General features: G+C 37.5%; 2 protein-coding genes across 2 annotated transcripts; one reads left to right on the top strand and one right to left on the bottom strand.

Moving 5' to 3' along the window:
- The first annotated feature begins 1554 nt into the window (after positions 1-1554).
- grpr (gastrin-releasing peptide receptor) lies at positions 1555-5188 on the top strand. The gene is made up of 4 exons (XM_026320234.1): positions 1555-1925; positions 3306-3657; positions 4338-4451; positions 4907-5188. The coding sequence occupies exons 1-4, from the start codon at positions 1555-1557 to the stop codon at positions 5186-5188; spliced, it is 1119 nt and encodes a 372-aa protein (XP_026176019.1).
- A 5981-nt stretch (positions 5189-11169) lies between these two features.
- On the bottom strand, positions 11170-16113 carry vegfd (vascular endothelial growth factor D). The gene is made up of 8 exons (XM_026320247.1): positions 15970-16113; positions 13681-13894; positions 13478-13598; positions 13074-13143; positions 12796-12923; positions 12594-12709; positions 11885-12050; positions 11170-11655 (listed from the first exon to the last, which is right to left on the bottom strand). Exons 1-8 carry the CDS (start codon positions 16081-16083, stop codon positions 11625-11627), a joined length of 960 nt encoding a protein of 319 aa, XP_026176032.1. The 5' UTR covers positions 16084-16113; the 3' UTR covers positions 11170-11624.
- Positions 16114-16242: the final 129 nt, after the last annotated feature.

Here is a 16242-nt window from a genome sequence, read left to right as displayed (position 1 = left end):
TTTTTTTCTCCCCCTCATCCCCTTTCTTCTCTGCTTAATACTGTAACCAATTTCATCTTTTTTGCTCCTGGCAGTCTTATCTCACCCCCACATAATGACTCCATTCCCCATGACACCTTTCATTTTTAGTATCTCATATAATTAAAGCATAAAAATGGCTGGCAATGTTTGACAAACCACAGACACATGGGATTAGAGAGTTTCTCTGTGGCATATTACACCCTGCTGGATTACTGGCCATTGTTGTTTCTATGTGTGTATTTGTGGTGTCTATCTTGAAGAAAAATGTCAATGCACCTCCTGTAAAGCATCTTCTTGTAAATAATTTCTCTACTCAGCTTGAATCTACTACTGATGGCCTGTTAGCTTATTTTTCTTTGCAGGTGTCTATGACACATCTAGGGACACATCTATTATTGTGAGATGACTGAGTGTCCATAAAAACAGCACTTTATATGGGTACTGCACTTTGAAGATCTGGCGCCACCAGGAAATCAGGTCAATCTGTAAGCACACCACTATGTCATAGGTCCCACAGAAGATTAATATGAGTCAATGAATCTGGACCGATTTTGGATCAGATGGATCATAGCTGGATGTAGCATATGATCTGAGCACAGATTCTCTTCATATGGCTCTGTAAAATTTTATCTGTCACCATCTACTGGTCAGAACTGTGATGTGTTTCGTCACATTACTTTACCCTTGACAGTTTTTTTCATTCCCCCTAAAGCATTAAAAGAAGTTTTTTTGGTACATTCCAGTTAAAATACAGAACCATTTTAGGTAAACACACTACAGATACAACAGGAAGGAGAAATGACATGGCACTTGCCATAATGTATTTATTGCTCTCTCTTTTCAAAATGCAGAGCTCAAGCAGTATGCAAAACATCTTTGTACCACTATGATTTCTTTCTTAAACGTGGAGGTAAGACAACAGTGCAGTGAGGCATTGTGGTTTTCTGGGGGTTTAAGATATTAACCAGCTAATTGTAACATCTTTTGTTTGAGTCCATCAAGGGGCCTATGATTACTTTCAATGCATTGCTTGCCTGCTTCTGTCAATATTTAATAATGACAAACAGAACAAAAAAGAAACAAAAATGCAAACAAAAGTTTGGTCTAAAACTGCAACAAAGAAGTACACAAGTTCCAGGTTAACAGAGTTATATGAGATATAAAACAGAGCCATACAGAACCTGTGCCTTCTAAGAACTGATTATTATCCAGCGATGTCAGAGGACACAGATATATAGATACATAGACAGACAGACAGACAGACAGACAGACAGACAGACAGACAGACACAGACAACTTTCTGGCAAACCTGTGCTTTATTTTATCTACCATGGTAGATAACAATCAGTATGTGTCAGCAGACACATACTGATTGTTCTATGCGTTTACTGAACTGTACACTACGCAACACTTAGCGGACTACTACACTCAAAACCACTCGAAAGCATCTAAGGACTCGTAGATTATGTTTCCCTTACTTTAACTCATTAGGTACCAGTATCTCCTAAGTAGTCAGCTGTGACGGTGGGCGAGATGGCGCATCTGAACCCAAACGCGTCGCGCAGCGTCACTCCTGTCCAAGGCTCGGCACGGACGATGTGGTACACCGGCGTGGCCATCGCTTCTGTTTACGGTTTAATCAGCGTGTTAGGGTTAATCGGCAACATCACGCTCATCAAGACGTTTTGCTCTGCCAAGTCCATCCGGAATGTGCCCAATCTCTTCATGTCAAGTCTTGCCCTCGGGGATGTTTTGCTGCTGGTGACCTGCGCTCCAGTGGATGCCAGCCGCTACCTGACAGAGGAGTGGCTGTTCGGGAGAGTGGGCTGTAAAGTCATCCCCTTCATTCAACTCACATCGGTTGGGGTGTCTGTATTCACTCTTACAGCCCTCTCGGCAGACAGGTAGGCTTTTTGTTGTTATAAGAATCTTGATATTAGAATCGGGGCAGCTTGAAAAAGGCACATCACAAACAAATGATCAAAATCTATGTGTTTTTTCATTTTTTAACAACAGTTACGCACTAGTTGAACTGTAAATATTATTATAATGCCACGCTATTAAACTATGGCTGGATCAGGGAAGTAAGGTTTTACGCACGAAAGCGTCGTGTGTTTTCTCGCTATTGTCGCGTGAGCAATCGATTGCCAGATTAAATCTTCAATGATTTAAAACTTATGTTTTCAGGAGACAAACCAATAAAGCACAATCAAAGTCCGGATAAAACATATTAGTATTCAAAGGCAAATTTTTATTCAGTTTTAAATGTTTATTTTTATGTAAGAGCTGCATGTACATGTACACTACACAACACTTAGTTTCTAGTTTAATAGGTACAACTAGCTAAAACACTGCAGTCTAATAGAGCAGTCCAGTTATAGATAACAACTCCATGCAGGTAAACCCTATGGTCATTTTACAGTTTGTGGTGCAGTTTAACTGTATCTCATAACACAAGTGTTTCTAATATTTTGTCCATCTATGACTATATATCGAGATTAAATCTAGACTTAATGTTAGAAATAAATATCTGCCAGTATAACAGTAAATAGAAACGCAATAGAAGTCAACAGCACTGCAGTCTCTTTATAGACAACATTATAGTGTGATTAATACAAGAACAGGTTTACCTCAGAGTAGGTAGTGTAACACAGATCATAACAAATATATTATTATTTTTAAAAGTCATTTATTTGAAATTTGTTCAAAGAAATTTTCAAGAAATATGTAAACCTGGTGAGTATGCCCTCGAGGGCCACCGTCCGGCTTGTTCTCCAACTATCCCTGCCCTACCTACTGTTGAATACCTGGATCATCTGTTCAGGCAACCAGAAGCTTTGAGATGCTACCTCAGATGAGGGTGGAGTGGGGGAAGACAAAGTCAACTGAATGGGAGAGTGGTCCAAAGCATTTTTCAAATTGAACATGTAATATTAGCAATTCCTACCTCTTAAAGCAGCTGTAATTAAGATTTTTGCATAATGACATGACTTGTGACACATAGAATAATCTTCAACTCTGCAGAGATTTATAATGCTATTCAGCCCATTGTTTTGATTTTGCTGCCCAGACCTTTTTTGTTTTGGCTCTCTCTGTCTTGTCTCATCAGAATGCAGACAGCTGTTCTCAGTATAAATGCTAAAAGAAGAATCCTCTACGTTGTCTGAAAGAAAGTAGGATGTTTAAAAGCAAACAAGCTATTTCCCTCTGGAGTTAGTGGAGACCAAAAACAGACTTACAACGGGAGTAAATGTTGAATTTGCATTCATCTGTCTTTCTGTCAGGTACAGGGCTATTGTGAAGCCCTTGGACGTCCAAACATCAAACAACACTACCAGCATTGTCCTGCGGGCGGCACTCATCTGGCTCATCTCCCTGGTTCTGGCTATCCCTGAGGCCATCTTCTCTGACCTTCAGACCTTCAACATCACATCCACTAATGAGAGCTTCGTCACCTGTGCTCCTTATCCCCATGCTGAGGACCTGCATCCTAAGATTCACTCCATAGCCTCCTTTCTGATTTTCTACATCATTCCCCTGATGGTCATATCCATATACTACACTTTCATTGCCCGGAGCCTTATGAGGAGTGCCTCAAACCTGCCTGTAGAGGGGAACATGCATGCAAGACGACAGGCCAGTGTTGAAACTGTCATTAGCAGGACTCCAATTTGAGATTATGAGTCCCCCCAACACATACCTCACCTCTCAGAAAAAGTCTGTAAAATATTTCACTTATTTGTCATAATTATTTAGTAACATTTTATAGCATTCCACATTTAAAATTAGACAACAAATTATTTGAAGTCTTCTTCATAATTTTAAATTACTAGACTCAGTCAATATTATGGCTATAATGTTACTCATGTCCCTGGTCATTAATTAGTTTTTTTGGTGTTAATATTATAGAAATTGAAATGTTTTTTTGTTGTTGTTTTTAATGAGAGATTTCAGCTGAGTAGTGGCACTGTTGCCTCACATCAAGAAAGTTCTGGGTTCAAATCCCATCTGACCCTGGAGCCTGTATGTGTGGAGTTTGCATGTTGGCCCTGTATCTGTATTTTGAGTTAGGCTAACTGGTGACTCTAAATTGCCCATAGGTGTGAATGTGAATGTTTGTCTGTGTGTGTGTTAGCCCTGTGATCCCTTGCGGATCAGTCCATGGTGTGCACCACCTCTTGTCCAGTGTCAGCTGGGATTGTCTCCTGTGACCCTTGATGTTCCAAAATAAGCAGTAGAGAATGGATGGAGGTTTCTAATGTTTGTTTACCAGCAAAGCTTTTTGGTTTTAAAGTTATTTTTTCCCTAACCCACAGGTTGAATCAAGAAGGTGCCTGGCCAAGACCGTGCTGGTGTTTGTTGGTCTCTTTGCTGTATGCTGGCTTCCCAGCCACATCATCTTTATTTACCGCTCCTATCACTACTCTGAGGTAGATTAAAATGACTAAGAACTCCTCTGTATATTTCAAATAGAGTATGCCTGTTAATTAGTTTCTTTCTTTCTCTGTTCAGGTGTGCTGGGCGTTTACTGGAATTTGTTAGAAATAATCTATATGGCTTAATTTACTGAACATTATTTTCCATTGATATTTACTAACACAATCCACACACATTTAATATTTTTAAGAGATAATTTAATTCAATTCAATTTTTCTTTAACTGGACATATTGCAAAATTTGGTTTTTACAAAGAAGTTTGTGCATGTAACGTAAGATACTTCAGGTGAAAATAATATGTCGGGACAGATATTACTGCGAAGTGTGTTCATATCCAAATTATGTGTCTGTATTTCTATACATCTCTACTATATGCACATCTCTATCTGTCTGTCTTTCCAACTAATTAGCCATTGTATCACAACTCTGCACCCTATTTCCCCACCAGGTGGACACCTCACTGGTTCACTTCATCTGCAGTGTTGTAGCTCGCATCCTGGCCTTCACCAACTCCTGCCTCAATCCCTTTGCCCTTTACCTGCTGAGCAAGACCTTCAAGAAGCAGTTTGACCAGCAGCTGTGCTGTTGTTGTCATGTGATCCTCAAACACTCTTCACAGAGCCCAACACATTACAATACGCGTGTTACTTCAGTCCGCAGCACACATCACTCCATGGCAAGTCTGAGCATGATCAATGGCAGACAGGTCTGTCAGGAGGACTGTGTGTAAGGGTGTGCATTTGTGAGAGACAGGGAGTAAATTTGTATAGTTGAGCATTACTTTATCTTTAAAAAGTATCTGGTGTTGCAAATTAGTAGCATATAAATGCACCATACAGGAGTCTTGGTTTGCTCACATATAATAATAATAATAATAATAATAATAATAATAATGAAGGTCAGATGCTAATTGTGAAACTTCAGACATCTTGTAAATGTTAGTTGTTCTGTTTCTTATATAATTTATTGATCTGTATTAAAAATTATATTATGCATTGTGTGCTTATATTTCTGTATTTGTGTGTTAATGCAATTTACATGTAGTTCTTATGCAGGTAAACTATTCATGCATTTATCTTACATACTGAATCATGCATATCTTTAAAAAGTAGTGAAAAGTCATGTAAAACAATAAAAATGACAAACTAATGTTTAATGTTCTGCATTATAATGCATAGTGCAAGTGGATCCTAATGTGTCTTTTTACTTTATGTTTAGAGTCTTAGTTCTGGTGACTGTGTATACACCACATAGTTCCTGCACCACTGTGTTCACTGGACATGATTATTCTGCACTGTCACATGCGAGATTTACAGTCACCATATCACATTGCAATGTCCTAATTTGGTGTTTAACGGAGGGAGAGGATCATGCCCAGGTTGTGATGAGTGGGTGAATAATTCAGTTGGGAAAGCGTTTGTTTAATTGTAGTGTGACTGCCTTGCCAAATTTCTGTCCTGTCTGGTCTCAACCATCTACTTAACATGTCATCTTTCTAGTCAGGTTCATTCTGTGAAAAGCCAGGAATGTAAATAAGGATTAGTTATTATCTGTTTAATTCCAGGAATGAAAGAAACAAATTAAGAGTAATGAAAGATCATTAACACATATGTTTAAAATGTCTTCCAAAAACTCTTACAGGAATGCAGCAGTGTAAATGTCACTCCATTGTAGGGCTGCAGCTATCGATTATTTCTGGAGTCGAGTATTCTCCCGCATATTTCAGCAATTACTCGAGTGATAAAACAGACTTCCGCCTTCTGAAACAATAACATTATTGTGTAATGCATGACAGAAACGACAGCTTACCTTGAGATGAGGGTACCTTGTGTCAGCTGGTCAATGTTGAAGCATTGACGAAGTGCTGTTGTGGTTCGCCAGTTCTACTTTACAATACACACATTGCTCCGTGTTGTCATCTTTTTTAAAGTTTGAAATTGTCCCAAACTGGATATTTTCTGCCTTTTACAGACGGTTTCACTCTCTGCGCTAACTTTTGATACGGAAATGCGTTGTACGACAGTGATTACGGTCCGTGTGGAACGATGATCCCTGAACGGAGCAGGTCCGATAACACAAGTATAAGAAATTAAACGAATTTGCTTTGAGCACTTTTTTGTACTTGAATTCCTCGATTTCCTCGAGGATTCGCTGCAGCCCGACTCCATTGTATTTAAAAACAGCTACAGGAGATTTTGGAAATCCTGTAAAAATGAAAAATAATTCCACATAAATCACTGATGTTTCTTTCCTATAGCACATTTGTTTTGCAGGCTGCCACAAGGCCACCCGTCAAAGTGCTCCTGTTGGATTACATCAGCAAATACAACATCAGGTACAATAATTTTCACAACCAGTTAAGTTCATGAAATATTTAAAGACCCAACTCCAGAGATATTTAGGATTTTTATTTAGGATAAAAATGGCCTTCTTTGAAGAAAATAATCAAATTTATATTTCCACAAAAAGTTAAAATTTTAAAATTCAGTATTTTCATTTTCCTGTATAATGCATAATATATGTATATTCAATATAAAAAAATCTAATGAATATATTCATTTCACAAGCTTAACTACTAGGGATGTCTTTTAATATATGTAATAGAATAGTTTATTCTTGGTGTACTCTATGTTTCAAGTGTCCACTCACCCTTATGTGAGTCCATAACAAGCTTCCACGTACTTCCTAAGTTTGGGCTTTTATTTTGTTGTATTTCCTATTTGGTTATTGATCATGTTCCTCTGCTTTACATACCACATTATCTTTTATTGCTTCACCTGTCATTTGATTGTCTGCCTCTTCCATTTATACAGTGCCAATAAGGTTGACTCGTTATCAGATCCTTGTCATTGTTTGCTCATGGAGCATCAACACTCATGACCAATGTTTCCAAGTCTTTTTTTTTTTTTAGCTGTTCTGGGTTTTTCTGGTTTGAGAACTAAGTTAGATTTTTGCTTGCTGGCTCAGTTTAACGATTAGTTCACTGCTTGTGTTTTGTTAGTCTACCTTGGTTTGTTGTTTTTGCCCACCAATAAAACTTGCGAGATTGACACCCCCCTCTCGCTGTGTGTGTCTGTGCTTGGGTTGATCATAGTTAATCATTAAAACCACTTAGACATCACTCAGGTACATTTCCCTCTTCACCAAATAATTGAGAAATCATCTTTCTCTGCACATACATCATTTTACACAGTGAAAGCCAAACATCCACATGAAGGAGAGCGATTTATGAAATTTGTTATATCTGTGATTAATATCAGATTACATCACTATTTTCACCAAAGGCAATTTATTATACAGACAGAATTCATTAAAGCTACTACATTAAAGTTATAAAACTGCACTGAGACTGAACGTTCTGTTAGGTAACACTGAAACAAAGACAATAATGAAAATTGCTGCAAAAGTTTTAAAAGCCCAAAATGAATATTTTCATCAGAGCATCTTTTTTATTGTGCAGCAGATAAACAATTTTTTAATTGAGTGATTGAAGTTTTTTTTTTACATTTGCTGTTTTTTTTTTTTTTTGAGCATCTACTCTGACATTTGCTTCATGGTGTGTAAATGTTTACTCAGGTAAGGGAGAGTTTGGTGAAGTGCTGCTTATATCTATCTATCTATCTCTCTCTCTCTCTATATATATATGTATATACAGAAAGGTGGGGTTGGGTCTCATTAAATGACTTGTCTCATCTTTTTAGTGAAATCCATTTAACAGTTTTTTTTTTTATGATTACTCAGAATTGTCGCAACAGCAGGAAAGAAATTAAAGGCAAAAACACTTCCAGCCCTAATGAACCCTCACCTAGTCTCTCTAAATGTCAATGTTATGTGTAGGTGTTGTACCTGTTCACTGAGCAGTGTATTGATCCGTATGTGGGTGGCTTACGTGCTAGCCCAGGAAGCAACCAAATGCAATAGGTCAGCCCTCTCACAGCACATCCTAGGATGGAAATGTCATCATGTTTATTCCACAGTTTATGTCAGGATTGTCGCATGGGGAATTTATCGCGTTCATACACAAATAATAATTGGAGAGATAGGGGTCTCTGTGCAACATCTGTAATAACTTTGTTTCTGTGTTAGCAGAAATGCTGTGCTGTCAGTTTCTTTCCAGTTTATGGTGATTTCTACACAAAACAATTATTCCATTTACATCAGGATGGATTAATTTTCATTTTAATTAGAGAAAAATATAATGGAGTGAATATCTACCTATGAATCACATTGTTCCTGGTGTGTACAGACCTTAATGCTTAAGCTTATGTAAGAAAACATTTATCTAGAATGCCTGGATTATATTATTATATTATATTATGGATTATATTATGGTTCAGAAAACCCCAGATTACACCTACTTTGAATATTACTGTACTTAATCTATTACGATACACCATATCTTTTTTTGTAAGTATCAAAATAAAATGCTTGCATTTAGATGATGAGTAACATTCTTTGAATAACAATAAAGTAAATAAGAGAAAATTAGTATGGTATTTTGTTTTATTTATGTCTTCATCACATCATAAATGGTTTCATTTGTGCAATTTGTCTTGATTTGATTTGATGTTTTCTAAATGTGTTTACTGATGTAATGAAAAATTAAACCTTTTCACAATAAAAATAATATTCTTTTTTCTCATTGTGTTGCACTGGGGTAAACTTACTGAACATATTCATGCCATTTGATGCTCTATAATATGAAGTTGTTTGCTCCTGATGGTAAAATGTCAGAAGTGCAGCTATATTTTCTTGGGAACCTTGGATGATTTGCAGTGTTGGTGTGAAACTGTGTGAAACGCTCACAGAAGACTGAGGTAGCAGACTGTCATACATAGCTCAGGCCTTTCATTTGGGGTGGTGGCACAGACATCAGATGCAGACTTTTTTCAAATTTTAGCTCAAGTAACTAAGTTCCAGTTTGATTTTGTAGTTTATGTACATGGGTATCTATTATTATTGCCCTCGATCCTGTGTGGGTTGATAAAGGTAGCTGATATAAAATATTATTGATGTTGTTTTTTATGTTATGAGAGTTAATGGTCCCTCACAAATTATATTTCCTTCACATCACAATATATGACTGCTTTTCTTTTTCTCAGAAAATAAATGTATGACAAACAAATATTTATTATATTTAAAGAAGGATTTTAATCAAAATTTTTTAAAAACAACTATAAGCACAGGGATAATTCTGTCTCAAAATTGTCTTCAAGTGCAAAACAGTTACTTTCTAATTTTGTCACACGAAGTGAGAAAAAAGGAGTACACAAATGGTGCAGCAAGGGGGAGACAAAACTCCTTGTAAGTTTAGGTGCTATTATGTAATAATGCAGTTTTTAAATAAAAATTGACATTATTGCATGCAATATACAAAATCTACCATTTTTCATTTTTACTCTATTTCTTCAAGTTAAAGAGTTAAAAGCTTAATGCCATGTGAGGTGACAGTGGCACTGCCTGTCATTTCCAACTATCGACACTTTGTATTCTGACCTTGTTAAATGCCTGCATGGTTTCTAAAGACGGGGCGAGGGAGAAAGACCACTGATGCTGCTTAATGTTGCTATTAGAGTGAGCACCCACAGGAGAGGTTGTCACAGACACCTTTATTTCTCTCAGACACTAGACATTAAAACATTATGGTAGCTCGACCTTTTCAGTTGGGCACAAAATCAATGAAGATGCCACGTAAAGAGGGAAGGACATATACAGTATGTTTGCATTTTATAGATCAGCAACGCTGCAGGGGGAAAACAGTTATATCAGGCTGGAAATAATTGCATTCAATAAATTGCAACAGTAAAATAAAGACATTTACAAATCTTGGTCTTGTTTATGAGACATTGTAATTCCAATCCAATTTTGAATTGTTTATTTTATTTAATTTAATGCTACACATTTTTTGTGTCATTAAGAAAAGATTGAGTGTTTAGGAATACTGACGATACATCAAATAGAAAATATATGAAGGTATAGATTTCAACTTTTATGCCACCACCTGGTTAACCACAAGGCTATAGCAAGAGATGTCATGTCAACAATACTCCAACACTTACCTGTTAAACCTATGTTTTATTGTCTTGAAAACAAATACGTGATTTAATATGGTCTTTGAACACTGATCACATGGAAAAAAAGAAAATTTAATGTCAAAGTAAAACATTCATATACAAAGTTGTTTTATTGGCATATTCACACCATGGACATCATGACTGAACAAGTCCAGTCACATATTCTCAATTTGACTGAGACCTGGACTCTGGCTCAGCAGCCACTCAACATACTGGTTTGTAAGCCATTTCTGTCTAGCTTTCCTCAGGTTTCATGTTTCTTCCAGACTGTTTTAGATGTTCCTACAAATTTTACAAATTGTATTTTGGTCAATTTAATTTACATTCTACCTTATCAAGTCCCCCAGATTCAAGTATATTCATGCTATAATCAATTGAAATCCCTTGACTGCCCATGTGTCACATTACATGTCTTTTAAAACCAATTGGGTACACCAATGATCATTGGTTTTATCTTAATAAAGATCTGAATGTAAATGTTTTATGTTGTATGAAAGTGTGATGTGTGATTGTTTCAGATCTTTCTGCAAAAATCTGTTGCTACTTTGTCGTTAAAGGATCTTTTACTTTTAGATCTGTGTAACAAAAAAGAGGATTACAAATGAAATCTCCCTTGATTTGCTGTAAATAAAACATGAACACATCCCAGGAAAATGAAAATATTTGTAGACTCTGTATGAAGCTGTAATCCATTAAATATGATCAAGTTACAATACCCTCAGTCTTCTGAAGTAAAAAGCTTAACTGAATGCAAGAGGGTAATAAGTTGAAATTAGTAAGCGATGTGAAGATTACCAAACAGTAAAATACTGATGAATTGTCTAGTAATAATCTATACATTCATAGTAGGTTCAAATGATAAAAAATAATGTTTTATATAAACTACCTGTTCAGTGCAAAAAGAACAAATGTACAAATCATAAACTTGATTGATTGGAACATAAGGCAAGCATGTTAAAAAGACATTAACATGGTCATGTGAGTTAAGAGCTCTTTAATTTGTTTAACTGATCAGTATAAATAGGACTATAAATAAATTATAAGCCTTTTTTCTCTGCTTCAAGACATTCTTGGTAAACAGGTTGTCGAAATTTAATTTCCCATCTGACCTGGGGGTTTGCATCTGTGAGGAAAAAAAAGGACCATTTAGAAATATAAAATATGTATGAAAGACAGAGACGAGTGCAGAATGTTACCCTGGATCAACCTGCACCTAACAGAAGTCTTAGTAACAAATGACTTTGTTTATTTTAGGTGTTTCTTACAGCATATGACAAGAACAGTGTCTAATCAAAAATCTTTAGAGTAACAAAAGAAAGTGTCCATGCTAAATGAACAGATATGTGGCCTACCTGCAGGAGCCTTGATCAAAGTGCTGATGCTTGTGGGCACAGATTGAAGAGTTGAGTTGGCAGCGATGGACTGGTCTTGGTGGAAAAGTTGGCACTTGTCTAGTAAGACAGTCACAACGCTCCACATCTATTTCACAGTCTGGCATCCATGAACTGAGTGTAAACTCTAGGCAGTAGATAGAAATGATGCATTTAAGTTGAAAGGCCATGTAAGTACATCACTTTGATGTTGCAGCTGGTATATGTTATGTTAATAATTTGAGTCTAAAGCTTTCAAATAATTTTAATGAAACAAAAACTACAATATAGAAATAGTCAAGTAAAGCACAAATACAAACTGTACTTAACCTGAGTAAATGCACCACCACTGCGAACATGCTCATGTTTAGCAAGCAAAATGTTTACTATGTTCACCATTTTAGTTTAGTGGGTTAGGTTTTTATTTGCTAATTAACACTAATCACAACCATAAACCAAAAACTACTGCACACCTCATTATTTTACAGCTTTTAAAAACTGGTACACACATCAATACGTCCTTTCTATATATTTGTGCACACACACTTTTGTTTTCACAACCCTAACTTTACCCAAACCTCAAACCATTTCATTATTGCAAAATTTAGCAATTTCCAAGTCCCAGTCCCCATAATGTGAGTGTGTAAATTTGAAAATACCAGGTGCACACATACAGTACACACACACAGACCTGGTGTACTGGAAGGGTAAGGTATGCATCTATCATTGGAACAATCCCAAATCAACCCACTGGCACAAAGTCTCCTGGTGTCCTCTGCCTCCGACAGCTGGTCCATTAGAGAGCAGCTACCAATGAACCAGATGGATTTAAAAAAAAAAAAAAAACATCAAATCCATTTGAGAAATAAGGCTGATTAAGGTTTTGGTCTCACCCATTGCTCCTGTCAGACTGAGCATTACGCCGAATTATGGCGGGCTCCATGCACCTGCACTCTGTATGATTAGCCACTTTTATTAGCACAGGCTCTGGTACAAACCTGAATGGAATAACACTAAGGACCTGAAATGCATAGAGTCACACACACATACCCAAACATTAGTGTAAGTGTATGAGATAGTTTAAAAACAGTGCCGCACTGCTCAAACACAAAAAAAAGGTGAAATAAAATAGGAGGTATATCTACATAAGGGCTGAGATTTGGTCACTCACAGTTTTATTCACATATACAACAGTTGTGTTTCTGCACATGACACCTTCTTGATTGCAGCAACCACTGCACCTGTCAATGACAAAAAAGCAGGATGGATAATGTAAAACTTAAGTATGAAACAGTTCCACCAAAAGACAGCGTGCATAATGCGAGTGATAGTTGACTGAGCTGTTGCTGCTCATTCCTGTTTTAGTTTTTAATTACATACATTTTAAATGAAAATGAAATATAAATATTTTAATTTCATAGAGATGTGCTCTATGTCCTAATGTGTTTGATGGACTATTTTTGTTTGGGCCCCCAGAATATTCCTCTCCATTGAAGGACCTCTGCTGGCATATAGAAGTCAAATAGCTGGGTGAACTCAGTTAAGGCTGTGGATATGGGATCATGTTATACAAACCTGTGGACAGACACACAAGGAGGCTTAAAGAACTTTGAGGGGTCGGTGCCCAGCTCCTTGGCCACATCGACACATGTTTCCCTTGGCATGCACTGAGTGCGCTGCCACTCTTCATCTATGGCTAGGTGGGAGACACACAATCTTCATCCACATGAACACACAAACACACCTGTACATAACTTGTATTATATGTTTAATCAAACCATTAAGTATCTCCAGGCTGTAAGATTCAGCAGCGTAGCGTGTGGAGCGGTGTGAGCCTATTGAAGGGGGAGAAGAGAAGGTCTCTGTCTGGTTCTCTGGTTGCTGTAGTCTCAGACGACATTTCCACAACTTCCAGTCAGGAAAGTCTGTGAGCCTCAGCAGCTCATCCAGAGTTGAAGCTGAACGCACCTTCCTTTCCCATTGCTTCCTTACCTAAAAGGGATCACGGGACATTAATCATAAGTCAAAGCGTATCTGTGTTAGGTCCACCTGTCTTTCCACTGCTTTGCTCCAGATTTTAATGTTTTTGAAACAAATGGATGTACTTCCATAAAATGTACAGGTTTGTGGTTCCCAGGAGAAAAATCTCACTGATTTTGGTTGAATCCTACTTTTCCAAGATTACATAAATTAAAACAAAAGGCTGGATCTTAAATCAAGCTTTTTAAAAATCTCTTTTAACCTCTTACACTAGATCCATAATATTTGTGGTTCACAGGAACATCTTGGCACTTATATAATGAACTGCTGTAATTTCTGTAAGAAATTAAAGGTAACTAAAGGACATCTAGTGCAATCCATCCTACTGCTTAGTACAATTCAGGGTCGTATGGGCTAGAGCCAATTTAGCTGACAGTGGACATTGGACAGATCGCCAGGCCTCTGGTGTACTCACCAAGTGAGATTTCAATAAGGCTAACAGCCTGGTTTATGACAAATGCCTGCAAAATTAATTACATTAAGCCTTGGCTGTAGGCTACTTTGGGCTGTATGAAGTGCTAATCAGCAAATGCTAGCATGCTAATGGACTGAAGTACAATAGTTCCCCTGGGCCTTCTTCAGTACAGTCTCTCAGAGCTGCTAATATAGTTGCACTCTTAGCATTGCTTAGAAATATTTAAGCAAAAACAAGCAAGTAAAAAATTATAAAAACTTGAATTGGTAATATTAAATGCATTTATAGCTGCAGTAGCCAATGTGCATCATTCTCCGCTAACATGTGCCTTACATGGAGGCTGACTTGATATATTTGCTGTAGTGCAGTGATGGACCAAACAACGTCACACCCATTAGATTGTGAATTAGATGCAGCAGCGACTCTGTGAGTCAGCTCCAGCAGCAGCACCTCCTACTTAAAAGAACGATTGTATACAAAGGCACACTATGTATGACATATAAATAGAGACGCACAGTCTTCAACTATCCTTGGATAAGAAGAGCCATGATTTAGAATCATGGTAAAGCTATAAATACGTTAGGCAATGTTCCCAGGATGACATAAATGAAAACGAAACACAAAATAGATTAAATCTGTATAGAGTAGATAAGATAAGTTATTAAATCATGTCTTTTTAAACCTGATTTAACCCCTTGCACTAAATACAAAATGGATCTATTGCATTTTTTTTTTTTTTTTTTTTTTACTGCTTTTACTTTTCACATTTGAACAGACTTTACAGAGCCAAGGGTGTAAGCAAGTGAAGCAGAGAGGAGTTAAAAGGAGTTCCCAGGCCCATTTTTGAGGTAGGAAAGCAAAAGCCCGATACCGGATGGTAGGTCTACAACCAAGACGGAGGCATAAGAGAGGACAGACATGGAATATTGTGCTTGTCTGCACAATGTATGCTTTATTTCCTCTGGGCAAGTGTAATGAGTCCTCTGATGTGTTCAGTGTGTTGCAGAAGAGAGGGTGGGGAAGGGTGGCTGGCTGACTGCTTCTACTCGAATCAGAGAAACAACAGAAAACAGGGAGGTTTCCCCTCTGCAGGTTCTGTCTGGGGATAGATCCAGTAATGGAAACCAGAAAAGGAGGGCACCAGGAACTGAAATAGAGGTAGAGATGGGGAGAGTTTAGAGAAAGTGAGAGTGAAAACTATTGGAGATTAAGGACAGCTGGAGAAAGAAAATCAGTTAAAGTAACAGAGTTGAGAATAGTTGTGAAGTGGTTTAAGAATTCCTCTGGTGCAGATCTAGTGTTAACATGCATTTCCTATTTCAACATGCAAGTGCACACAATTACAGTTATGTCCGTTTTCATTTCAGTGAAACATGGTCAGCACATGTGTATTATACAGGCAGCAACCGCTCCAGTGTGCGATTTATGAAATAATGACTGAAGAAATATCACTTCAAATGCTACAAAACACTTGGAGGAAGCCCCAAAACTAGTCAAGAAAATGAACAAGTGTTTTCATTTTTTCTCTCTAAACAATATTAAACAAAAATGAAAGTTTTTGGTTTCTCATGTTGCTACTTTGGTAAGACATAAAGCTTCATTCCACACTTACCCTACTTCCTCCCTCTCTGTTCAGGCTGTAGCCCACATTTATCCAGCTCAGCTCCACCACCACAGTCACCAAGCAGGAGAGTCTCCACAGAGCCCGTTTCATCTTCATCATCATCCCCTGGTTCTGCTTATGTTCTCTGAGAAGCACTGAGCAGTTTGAACTTTTACTACTGGGAGAAAATCCTTAGAGCTGGCTGCCTCTATGACTCAGTTTCCCCCAGACCACACACACACACACACACACACACACACACTCAGTCCTCTCAGTGCAGGT

This window comes from Mastacembelus armatus, chromosome 3, assembly GCF_900324485.2.
Source record: "Mastacembelus armatus chromosome 3, fMasArm1.2, whole genome shotgun sequence".
NCBI classification, from domain to species: domain Eukaryota; kingdom Metazoa; phylum Chordata; class Actinopteri; order Synbranchiformes; family Mastacembelidae; genus Mastacembelus; species Mastacembelus armatus.
Note: the sequence above shows the minus strand (reverse complement) of the source record. Positions and strands in the feature narration are given on the sequence as shown.

Bases quoted from the DNA above. Each gene is read 5' to 3' on its own strand.
- grpr (XM_026320234.1), top strand. From the start codon at position 1,555: ATGGCGCATCTGAACCCAAACGCGTCGCGCAGCGTCACTCCTGTCCAA. The intron at 1,926-3,305 runs GTAGGCTTTTTG...TCTTTCTGTCAG, and splicing joins ACAGCCCTCTCGGCAGACAG to GTACAGGGCTATTGTGAAGC. The intron at 3,658-4,337 runs GCCAGTGTTGAA...CCTAACCCACAG, and splicing joins ACATGCATGCAAGACGACAG to GTTGAATCAAGAAGGTGCCT.
- vegfd (XM_026320247.1), bottom strand. From the start codon at position 16,083: ATGATGATGAAGATGAAACGGGCTCTGTGGAGACTCTCCTGCTTGGTG. The intron at 13,144-13,477 runs GTTTGTATAACA...TGTCATTGACAG, and splicing joins CCTTGTGTGTCTGTCCACAG to GTGCAGTGGTTGCTGCAATC. The intron at 12,924-13,073 runs GTGAGTGACCAA...TATGCATTTCAG, and splicing joins TTGTATATGTGAATAAAACT to GTCCTTAGTGTTATTCCATT.